The sequence below is a fragment of the Astyanax mexicanus genome, chromosome 20 (genome assembly GCF_023375975.1).
Source record: "Astyanax mexicanus isolate ESR-SI-001 chromosome 20, AstMex3_surface, whole genome shotgun sequence".
Taxonomy (NCBI): Eukaryota; Metazoa; Chordata; class Actinopteri; order Characiformes; family Acestrorhamphidae; genus Astyanax; species Astyanax mexicanus.
In genome coordinates, this window is record NC_064427.1 from 25551024 (window position 1) to 25563368 (window position 12345).

The 12345-nt window shown below is 36.3% G+C and overlaps 1 protein-coding gene across 3 annotated transcripts in view; it reads left to right on the top strand.

Moving 5' to 3' along the window:
* The window catches only part of LOC103046694 (A-kinase anchor protein 2), a 164199-nt gene that overhangs the window by 30006 nt on the left and 121848 nt on the right, over window positions 1–12345 (top strand). For all 3 annotated transcript variants that reach the window (XM_049468468.1, XM_049468469.1, XM_049468470.1), the window contains exon 3: window positions 3339–3469. In XM_049468468.1, the coding sequence (XP_049324425.1) occupies window positions 3339–3469 (131 nt within the window). The remainder of the gene's footprint in view (window positions 1–3338; window positions 3470–12345) is intronic.

Genomic DNA, 12345 nt, shown 5'->3' on the forward strand with positions numbered 1-12345 from the left:
ATTTAAACAGAATAGCTCTGTGGTCTAATTGCCGACATTTTATGCTAGTTGCGTTTCACAAAAACAACCGTGGCCAAGTTTAAAGTGACTCTCAAAAGAGCTTTTTTGTTCTGGAGCTCTCTTGAGAAAAGACAACTTTAGGGGAAGGACGCACTTGTTCCCAGAGTCTGAAGAAGATCTGATAAAGATCAGGCCTGAGGGACGTTTCTAAAAACACTACACCAGCGCACCAGGGCGAGATGCTGAACAAACAGTGAGGGTTTACAAAGAATACAAGAATACACAATAACCCAGAGCTAGCACACTTCAGCTAGCAGCCTTTTAACACCTACCTATCTGTGAGAGGAACAATGAGATGAATTGAGATGAATGAGTGAGTGTACAGTTATTTACTGGATAGTTGGGGAGGTTTGGGAAGTCTGAATGGAGCAAGTGAAGAGCTAGACTGGAAAAGAAGAGCAGATCCAGGAAATGGGATGTTTATTTAGCAGTGGGTGTTAGCAGAGTCTGAATCAAAATTCTCACTGGAAAATGGTCACCCAACGGACGCGGAGCAGATTTACTGGGGTCATTGGGAAGTACTGGGGATTTCAACTGGGAGTGCAGTTGTTTCCTTTTGGTGTGGAAAAATTAAGTTAAAAAAAAGTTTATTGATGATAATTTGCACTATTTTGGTTTATGCTACAGAGCAGCCATTTGTAGATGCCTTAGGAGATAAAATTAACTTAGTTTCCACTAAAAGACAAATATCAGAAGTTTATATATGAACATTTTGTTAGTTTTGAAGTTTCAAGACATGTTTTTTAGCTCAATATATATATATTTTTTTTATAAAAAAAACGCAATACCATTTAACCACAGTGACTAATCTGCTTTCAAACTGTAGTTGGTGTGGTTCAGTGGATAACACCACCCCCTGCCAGTGAACTACCACATCATGTGGGAGACTAGGGTTCAATTCCAGGTCTGGGTGAATAAATGCTGCTCTACACAAATAAGAGTCCTTGGGCAAGACTCCTAACCTTACATCGACTCACTTCTGTAGTAGAAATAAGCTTTCAATGGGTTTGATTTTGGAATTTGTACAGCAACTCCTAATTCTATCAGGCATAACAGTTATTAGCATGACTTAATAATGAACAGTCCTTGAAGCGGTTCAGTACCAAAGTACAGTACTTAAGGAATGCATAGTTTATTCAGCAGCCATCTTTGCAATTCCAGCAAGTAGTCATTTTCATTTTCAGTGTAATAGTTTGATTTGTTATGGCTACTTTGCTTGCGCAGATCTCCGCATGGAATTGGTCTTTGCCAGAGTGATTGTAAACATGGAGACGACTCAAAGTTATTGCAACGCTCAGCAAGCTGTTGGTTCATAGACGAATTCCAATCTTTAGCTTGCTGATCAGCCAATTTAGCTCTATATTTGTTGAAGGGCAGGACATTTTTTGTAAACAGACACCATATTAAGCCTTACATTATATATTTTAACCCTTGTGTGGTGTTCGGGTCTGTGGGACCCGTTTTCATTTTTCATCAAATGATACAAAAAAATATATTTTCTCCAACTCAAACTCATTGGCATTGGCTCATTTTTTGTGAAAAACATATATCAAAACACATTTTCGATAAACACACACTGTACCCCCCCACACACACACATTTATATTACATACAGTATGTTTGGCCAAGGGCTAATAAACATTGCTTCATTTGTAAATTTGAAACTAAACAAATGTTCTATTCATATCTTGAGTTTAATTCATTTTCTTTTACATTTTATTAAAAATAAAAAAGAGTAGCACTTTTTAAAAGAAATGTAACATAAGAAAGGTAAAGGGCAAATATTAACCATATGAGCTGTTTATATTGCTCGCAATTTAGGTGAAGCAAGCATGTGTAAAGCATTTCAATGTAAAATTGCTTAATTTTGCTGAATTAAATACACGTAACAAAGTAAACGAGTAACAAAAATATGAACACCACACAAGGGTTAACTAGCGATCATGGATTGGTCTCCTTATTCATTAGAACGCCTCTTCCAGTACGTAATGTGTCTTTAAAGGCACACAATGCACCAACACATAGAGACGTTAATGCCAGGCTCAAATCCAACAGCCTTGAGAACATTACACAACATTTCTCTCGCTTTATGGATCTTCTTTATGGGTCGAAACATCCAGCGGGGTCTTCTTACAGCGAGCGAACAGGCAGTGCTGAAATCTCAGATGCTGCGCTCTGCTTGCTGCCGCATACCTTCAACAGCTTGTGAAACGGTCAGGAGCATTCCTGTGTTCTGGGGCTGACCCTCAGCGTGAGGATGGCTGGCTGGCTGGAGCAGAGGGGGCCCACGGGTTTTCACAAGTTCAGCAATAACATCTAACCACACGCCATCAAACCTTCTGGCAAGTCTCTGAAGAACCTGCTTCCTACAGCATTTATTATCCCCAGTAAAGTGTTGAATGGGCTGTACATCTGAGATCCAGCTACAGGAACGATGTGTTGAAAGCTGAATTAATGGCTTTCTGTGATGAGACTGACTTCATGAATGTGAGTCAGAATTAAGTCAGGATCAGTTTTGCTTGGGAAGTCATGTTTGAAACGGAGATCAGTAAAGGCAGCTTAATTCCACAGACTCTGTATTTAAGCCCTGCAGAAGTCTCTTAGTTATGATCAGTTTAATAGGCCCCAAAATTGAACCCTGAGGGACCTAGTAAGATACGGATCAATATTAATGTAGCATAGTTGTTAAAATCCACACAAACACTGTGGAACAATATATTTTATTTCAAGATTTACTGTGAATTAACACATAATTACACATATAGATGACTGTTAACCTAAAGTTTAATGGACTTTCTATGCATTTTAAAGAGTTTCTTCCATTTTAAGGGGATGACATTTGCTGTGTTTGCAGTTTCGCTTGGTTGACCAGTTAAATAATTCTTATGACAGATTTTGTTGGAATTTTTGAAGATGTCTATTGTTCATGTACAGTAGCTATTTTTTATAAAAATACACAGCTGTCCAAGAATTACCTGCCAACCCTGTCATCTTGGGATAACTCCAGCCCTTTAAGAAAGTAACTTTTAACGTCAGTGACATTACAATCTTTACATTGTTTTCTTTTCAAGGGACTGAAGGAACTAATGATATTATTTGATGAACATGAACTCTAGGCAACTCTAATCAATCATGCTGTCCACAACATGCTATTTTTTGCTATTTTTGTGAATGCATGACTGAAAATAAAAATATGAAAATATGACTCCTGTGTAATCTAAAGCCAATACATAACATACACACTGTTATTTATTTATTTATTTATTTGCTTCTTCCAGTCCAAAGCTATGAGGGAAAGATGGCTTCTGCAGGGAACTCCAGCAGGACCTCATGAGGACAACGAGGTACGGAGGAAACAGGTGGAGCAGGATGAACTTCATGTCAAGAAACTAGAGGACACCATTCACAGGTATGCTTACTTAAAAAAAAATTGGCCCTTATTTTAGTGATCTACAGCATCGGTCAATTGCGCATCGCACTGCTGGATTTAGGGTGTGTCAGTGTCCGTGTTATCTCTTAATTTATCGTGGGTGTGTTTTGGGCGTAACATAAAATAAACCAATCAGTGTACCACTTGTCATTCCCTTTAAGAGACCGGAGTGCTCTGACTTTGGCACATTTGTGCCATCTTAACAGTGCGGTGCTTTGTGCGTCACAACAGAGAAAACTGACCTGCGTGTATACACTGTGATAGTACACCAGCACCAGCATTTAAGGGAACAGCAATGATATTTTACTCTTGATTTTATTTATCAATAAAGTTAAGGTAGGGTTTGTGCTCTGCTGTGCATCCGTGTGTGTGTGTTTAATGAAGGGGAGTGTACGCGCACTGAGGGCACAGTGCGCATGCTGCTTCTACATGGCTAAGATAGGATTGGGCGGCTGACTGTTGACAGTTGTCAGGGTTTTAATCAGACAGTGGCGCACCTGTATTTCCCATTACCAAGATAGAAACACCACAGAAAGTTACCTGAACACAAACTCACTTCTAGACCACCACACCCTTCAGTGTACATATGTTCCTATACTCCAGTGCTCTTTTGCCAGGTATAAAAATAGACTGTTGATGGGGTGTTAGGTAGCAAGAATTTATATCTTTTATGTCCAGATGACAGCTTACACAGATATTGGCGTACCCAAGCTTTACATGCTTTCCCATGACGTTTGTTATGTAAAGTACAGATGTGAGATAAAATCTCCAGGAAGATAGATCTCCACAAAGCAGGTTTGGTGATCACTGCTCTGTGGTTCAGCTCTTCAGTATGTTTTGGCCTAAAGCTGCTGCCATAACATCTCCTGCTTATGTAACAAGCCATAAAGCTGTTAGCCGAAGCAGTCGAGCAGTTCTGAGGCTACATTTTTCATTTCCTGAAATATCGTACACCCTGCACCATTTAGCGACCGCTTTCCAAAACATGCGAATTACGGTATTTCCTCTGCTGAATCCAGCATCTGTTTTCCTGGTTAGCGCCGCTTTTAATTAACACAGCTTCAAAGGCTGGTTGGCTTCCACTTCATCTGGTGTATGGTAACGTCATTACATTTTGGGCAGCCCCAGATGTGATTGCAGGGTTCCTTTAATGGGATGCTCAGCTGTGTGGCAATGTGTTTTTTTTTTATTTGTGTTTGTTTTTTTCATGTCATTACTATGTAAATACTGGCAAATATATAATCATAAAACTTTAGAAAGTACATTTACCATCAATAATTTACCGGTTTTCCGCCTTTTAGTACATTTACAAATGGCGTCAATGCTAAACATGTGCAGGCGGGGCTTAGTCAGAGTAGCAGGCAGCCAATTCAATTCAGTTACTATACTAGACACACTCTTAGCAGTGCCATTCTAATCATAAGCGTAACTCAGCAGTGCCATTTTACACATGAATTTAACTCATTTGTGCCATATTATCATATATCGTCGCTGTCCAATGAAAAACAAGTATCTCCATTTTTGTCGATTTTTAGTTTACTACAGTATTTGAACAGACAAACTGTCCTTTACAATGTGCCAAAATTTATTGATAAACGGACCAATAGAAACTCTTCAAAATGACCTGGAATAAACTCTTTTTACATTGACTCACATAAAAGTTTACAAGTTTTTTTTTTCTCTCTCCGGTAAAGTTGCTGTTTTGGAGATTTGGAGTGTTTTTCATTGGACAGCGACGATATCCATGTTATTCTAGTCACACCTTTAACTAGTTAGCCAGCTATCTACCTCAGCAGTGCTATTTTCGTCATGAATTACCCTCAGCAGTGCTATTCTAATCATGATTTTATTAAATAGTTTTATATTCAAGTCACATTTAACTAGCTAGCTACCTTAGCAGTGCAAATTTGCTCATAAATGTACCTCAGTAGTGTCATTCTAATTACACTTCCACTTCAGCCCTACAGTACTGGTCATGCCCTTAGCTATCTTGCTCTCTATTTACCTCAGAAGTGCAATTTTTGTCATAAATTATCCACAGCAGTGCCATTCTAATCATAAATTTACCTCATTTGTGCCATATAATCATATATTCACTTTATCCATCTTTTTCCAGTTACATATTTAGCTAGCTAGCTAGCTAGCTGCATCAGCAGTGCTATTTTTGTCATAATTTATCCTCAGCAGTGCTATTTTTGTCAGAAATCATCCTCAGCAGTGCTGTTCTAAAAATGATTTTATTAATTAGTTTTATATTCCACTCACAAGCTACCTGAGCAGTGCAATTTTATTTGAAAAAGTACCTCAGTAGTGTCTAATTATAATTCCACTTCAGCTATTCTAGTCACGCTCTTTGCTATCTAGCTACCTATTTACCACAGCAGTGCTATATTACTCATTAATTCAAATTTAAACATAATCAACTTTAGCATATATCTCGAATTGTCCACGTGAATAAACAAGACACTTTTCAGATTTGTCCATTTTTGTGTGTATTGTAACACAAATCTGGTGGTGTAAAATTTAAAAATCAGAATTTTTTTTTTCTTTCATTTTTCCTGAAATTACGATTTTTAGGGGCAGTGATGAAAAAACTAAAATTGGAAAAATGGATTGAAACTTCTTTATTGTACACTGCATTACATTAAAAAAAATAATAATAATAAATGTTACACTAAACCAATTCCAGAAATGGAATTTTCAATCTCTATCAGGCCTCACTTAAGCTCTGATCATTTACATGGCCTTGCCATGAGCACACTGACCAGTGTTCAGCCCCCCTCACAACTTATACAGATAACAAAAGTCGTCCCCTGAGGTAACATTTCAGGATTAATTAACATACTGCTATCCCATGACTTTTGGCATGTTAGTATATGACAGTGTTCTCTCAGACTCTAGATTTCAGAAAGCTGTAGTTTGTATCCGTTGTCCTTCAGTACTTCAGCGTTCCGTCAAATTGTGCACTTTTATCCATCAATCATGATCTTTTCAAGGGCAGCTACAATGGCTTTTTAATAGTGTCCCATTGTCAAGAGTCCGTCCACAGAACCAAAATAAATACACAAGCATGACAGCATAGCAAGGGCACTGAGTGACAGTGACTAAGTGAGAGTGAGATGTGAGTACAGATTTTAGATAGTAACTGTGTTTAGCTTTAATAAATCAACACAAAACTACTTAATAATGTTCTGTATCAACAAGATTATTGACCATTATTGATCTGCTTAATCGTTATCTTTTGAAGATACATGGTAGATGCGCAAATGAATATAAAAACATTGTTACCCTTGTTCTAACTGCATATTATTTTTTTTAAGATATCTACAACCTTATCAAACAAAAAAAATTAACAAACTCGCTCATAAACTATTTATAAACACTTTATATGGGAGCCTTATTTAAAGTTGTACCTATTAAACTAATATTTCTATGAACTTTACAGGAGGAAGGAAAAATATAAGGTAAAAAAAAAACTTAATACCTTAAATAATATCTAAATTACAAAAGTAATATATAACAAAAACTAAATAATGCATGTTTTCCCTGGATTATTGTTCATGTATATGCAAATTTGTAAAAAAAAAAAAAACAAAAAAAAAAAAACATTTTTTAAAACATCTCTCAGTCTTTAAGGGCTTAAACAGTTGTGTTAAATATGATGAGATAAAATAAAAGTCATATACAGCTCTGAAAAATTTAAGAGAGGATTTTTTTGCTATTTATAGGTATATCTTTGAGTAAAATGAACATTGTTGTTTTATTCTTTAAACTACGGACAATTTGTTTCCCAAATGTCAAAAAAATATAATATTGCCATTTAGAGCATTTATTTGCAGAAAATGAAAAATGGCTGAAATAACAAAAAAGATTCAGAGCTTTCAGACCTCAAATAAAGCAAAAAAAAAACAGTTCATATTCATAAAGTTTTAAGAGTTCAGAAATCAATATTTGGTGGAATAACTGGTTTTTAATCACAGTTTTCATGCATCTTGGCATGTTCTCCTCCACCAGTCTTACACACTGCTTTTGGATTACTTTATGCCACTCCTGTTTAAAAGTTCAAGCAGTTCAGCTTGGTTTGATGGCTTGTGATCATCCATCTTCCTCTTGATTATATTCTAGAGGTTTTCAATTTGGTAAAATCAAAGAAACTCATCATTTTTAAATGGTCTCTTATTTTTTTATTATATTTTATAATAATGCATATAAACACTGCAAACAAGGCAAAAGTCATTCGATAGAAGTATGTACAATAAATTGATTATAAAGTGTTGGGAGCTTGGGAACACCCACATCTGTATAAGTTGTGAGGTGCTATCTTGTGAGTGATGTTGAACACCAGCCAGTGAACACAAGTCAAGGCAATATGAATTAATGGAGTTTTTGGAGCGAGGCCTGATAGTGGGTAGGAGATGGATGATTCAGACATTAAGACTTTCTGAATTTCTGAAGCCGACAGTGATCACAGTGGGTGATAATAGTGATTGTGATCGGCAGTGTCAGTGTTGTTAAACTTGTCCTTGTGAACAGACAAGCAATTTTTGGTATATGTCTCTATATGTAATAATCACATCAATTTATATATTTAAACCTTGCTTTACAAGGTCAGAACCTTTTTATTAGTTTTTATTAGAGAAAAGTGCCTGACCAAAAAAAAAGTCACTGACAAAAAAAAGTTTACACACTCTAATATTTCATTGGACCATCTTTAGCTTTGATTGCGGGACACATTCTCTGTGGTATTGTTTTGATAAGCTTCTGCAATGTTACAAGATTTATTCATTTCAATCCAGTGTTGCATTAATTAATTTTTCACCAAGATCTTGCAGCAGCATTGATGATGGTAGAGTCTGACCACTGCACAAAACCTTCTCCAGCACATCCCAAAGATTCTTAATGAGGTTAAGAAACAAAGAAATAAACGAGGAACTAGAAACACAACACAGGAGAACCGAGAAATAAACAAGATAAAAAGTAAGGGAAAACAAACTAGGAATAAACAAAAAGATAAACACTAAACTAGGATAAGGGCTATGAAATACGACGAAATGTGGAGAGACAAAACAACATGGGAAGGTGCAAAGACCGACGAGGACAAAGTGACATAGGGGGGCTGTATATTCATAACAGGAAACACACACTAAACCTCACCTGGGGTGAGGACGGAGCTACAAATGGGACACGCGTGATGGAAAACTACTGGGGAAGAAACACAGAGGAGCACGGGTCACGTGGGGATAACACACAGACATGAGAACAGACAGGAACAGGGCCAGGACGTGACAGCTGACCTCATTCTTTCAGCACATACTGTTGCTGAACCTAGACCTGCAGACCAACTGCAGCATCAACCCCACATCATTTATTTAGTTAATTGCAGGTTGGCACTTTTTTTTGACCAGGCAGCCTGCTTGCATCCTGGAAATATAAATATAAAAACAAACACATATTTTCTCGAACTCACCCCAGTTTAATACATATCTGCTTGTTAAAGGTGCATTCTTCTCTGCTTCTCGACTTTGGTGGTGAAGTAGCCGTGGCTGGAGCCCAAATCAGCAGTGGGACTGTAAAGCTTCATTATGTTATTTGATTGTTCACTTTGGAAGCTAAGTTGCCCTAATTGGGGGCTCATTATATTTGCATGTGTTTTCATTTATGTGCGTTTATGTCCTGGAGGCTTTGCCCACCCTGCAGCTGCGAGTATGAGTGTGTATATGTTTGTGCATGTGTATGTATGTGTGTGTGTGTGTGTGTGTGTGTTTGTGTGTGTTTGGGTGTGCGGGGGCTAATCAGGAGGTTTATAGCTGCACAGTCAAGCGTGGGAGAGGGTACTTTTTACTTTTCGAAATGAAAGCTGGCTCAGATTAATAGCCACTCCGCTGTGTATGAATTCTATTAATCGATTGTCTTATTTGGTGGCGCATTTTAAGAGATGTGAGCTCCACAAGTGGCTCTCTCAAGTGTGTTGTGTAGGAAAGTGGGCGATGTTCATTTTCATTTCTATTCCTGGCTTTGTGGAAAACATTAATAATGTTAATAGTTAAAAGGTTTTATTGTCTTTCATTTTGGCATCCTGACCTCTTTATATAATGGGTTGGACGATAAGTCTAAGTTTAACATGCAAGTGATTACAATCCTTAAAAGCACACCATGCAACATTTTTCAGTTAATTAATGCATTTCCATTGCTTGCTGTTGGTTAAATACAGCTCTGGAAAAAAATAAGACCACTTAAAAATGATGAGTTTCTTTGATTGTACCAAATTGAAAACCTCTGGAATATTATCAAGAGGAAGATGGACGATCACAAGCCATTAAACCAAGCTGAACTGCTTGAATTTTTGCACCAGGAGTGCAGACATAAAGTTATCCAAAAGCAGTGTGTAAGACTGGTGGAGGAGAACATACCATGATGCATAAAAACTGTGATTAAAAACTAGGATTATTCCACCAAATATTGATTTCTGAACTCTTAAAACTGTAGCTGCTCTGCATCTCTTTTGTTATTTCAGCCATTTCTCATTTTCTGCAAATAAAGGCTCTAAATGATAATATTTTTATATTTAGAATTTGGGAGAAATGTTGTCCGTAGTTTATAGAATAAAAACAACAATATTCATTTTACTCAAACATATATTTATAAATAGCAAAATCAGAGAAAATGATTTAGAAACTGAAGAAGTCTATTATTTTTTTTTCAGAGCTGTATTTACTTCATTTCATTATTTGTTGCAGATGTATTGTAAGGTGTTTTCCAATTAGCTATATGAATCAGAAACCAGTAAACAAGCTAGTCACATTTTCTAGCCATAAAACTCAAGGAACTAGTGTATCTGTTTAGATTATTAGTGTTTACTGATAACCCTAGAATGATTAGATTTTGCAATGCGAGCCATCAGGGAAGAACATTGTTCACAATACGTGAACATTTACTCTTGGCCTGTAGGGGGAGCTTCATAAGAAAACCAACCCTTGTGTGGTGTTCATATTTTTGTTACTTTTTTAATTCAGGAAAATTAAGCAATTTTACATTAAATGCTTTACACATGCTTGCTTCACCTAAATTGCAAGCAATATAAACAGCTTACATGGTTAATATTTGCCCTTTACCTTTCTTATGTTACATTTCTTTCAAAAAGTGCTACTCTTTTTTATTAGTTTTTTTAATAAAATGTAAAAGAAAATGAATTTAACTCAAGATATGAGTAGAAAATTTGTTTAGTTTCAAATTTACAAATGAAGCAATGTTTATTAGCCCTTGGTCAAACATACTGTATGTAATATAAATGTGTGTGTGTGGGGGGGGGGGCTGTACAGTGTGTGTTTATCGAAAATGTGTTTTTGATATATGTTTCTCACAAAAAATGAGCCAATGCCAATGAGTTTGAGTTAGAAAAAATATTTTTTTAGTATCATTTGATGAAAAATGAAGTTTTAAACACTTACTCTACCTTGTAGATAAAGTAAAATCAGAGACAGAAGCTTTGAATTCGTTGCTGATCAATTTGTGTCGGTCGTTCTCGATTTGATTAGTCCACAGGACGTTGTTGGTGGCCTGGTTTCAGTCCAGTACTGACACTGAGATGTTTAAAAACTCCATCAGCCCTGCTGTATCTGATCTACTCACTCCTGACCACTTCACAACAGTGTGAAAGTAGGATAATAATAAAATGGAAGGAGGTTATGTGAATGAGTCAATTTAACAATTGGCTGAGCACCATCCTTAAATACATAATTAATAAAACTTACCACTATGCCTGATGCCCAAACTTGGTATTGAATGCTGCTGGTTTGTGATATAAATATAGCAGGGTTGCTACGACACATTATGAGCATTAACACCTCACTGCTCAGTCTGTTTGCAAATGACGGATCTGATTCAACATTAAGATTCTTATCATTCCTGGGAGGGATTTCCTTTAATCTCAGGGTGTATCCTTTAAAAACATCTGCCCAGGGTACATGCTCCTGTTTCCCAGGGAGAACAGGAATAGGATGAGATCACATCTAAAAAACCAACAGCTAGAACACTGTGAGCTACTGGATTCATCACTTAAGTCACTTGAATGATCTCACACTTTCTTGTTGAACAGAATCAGCACTTTTCATATACTAAATGTTATGATTATGGAGGGTTTTTTGAGTTAACTCAACTTAGTTTACCCAATGGTTCAGCTAACTAAAACATATGGAATAATTTAGTAGACAAAAAAAGTATTAAACAAACCAGAACAGGTTTTAGGAGTTAATTACTTGAATGTCTTGCCCTCTTAATAAAGTGTTTCAGAGCATCAGTTGTAAAGTTGTGAAGAGGTAGAGTCGGTATACAGTGAATAACTCTATTTGTGTAATATTCTGATACATATTATGGTAAGAACTTCTCAACTAAGTAAAGAAAGCAATGACTTTCAGTCAATCACAAACATTTCAAAAACTTTAAAAGTAAACAAAAGACCAACAAAAATGTTATGATGATGAAACTGGCCCTCACCAGGACCACCCCAGGAAAAGAAGACCAAAAGAGTTACCATTGGTGCACAGAATAAGTTCATCAGAATTGAGTTACCAGCCTCAGAAGCTGCAAGTTAACAGCTCCCCAGATAAGATCACCTAAATACTAAATCACAGAGTATTTTATTATTTTATTTGAACACTTTTAAGTTACTACATGATTCCTTATGTGTTCTTATATAGAACAAAAATAAAAACATTGAAATTGATTGATTTTGCTATTTATAGGTTTATGTTTGAGTAAAATGAACATATTTGTTTTATTCTATAGACTACGGACAACATTTCTCCCAAATTACAAATAAAAATATTCTCATTTAAAGCATTTATTTGCAAAAGAAA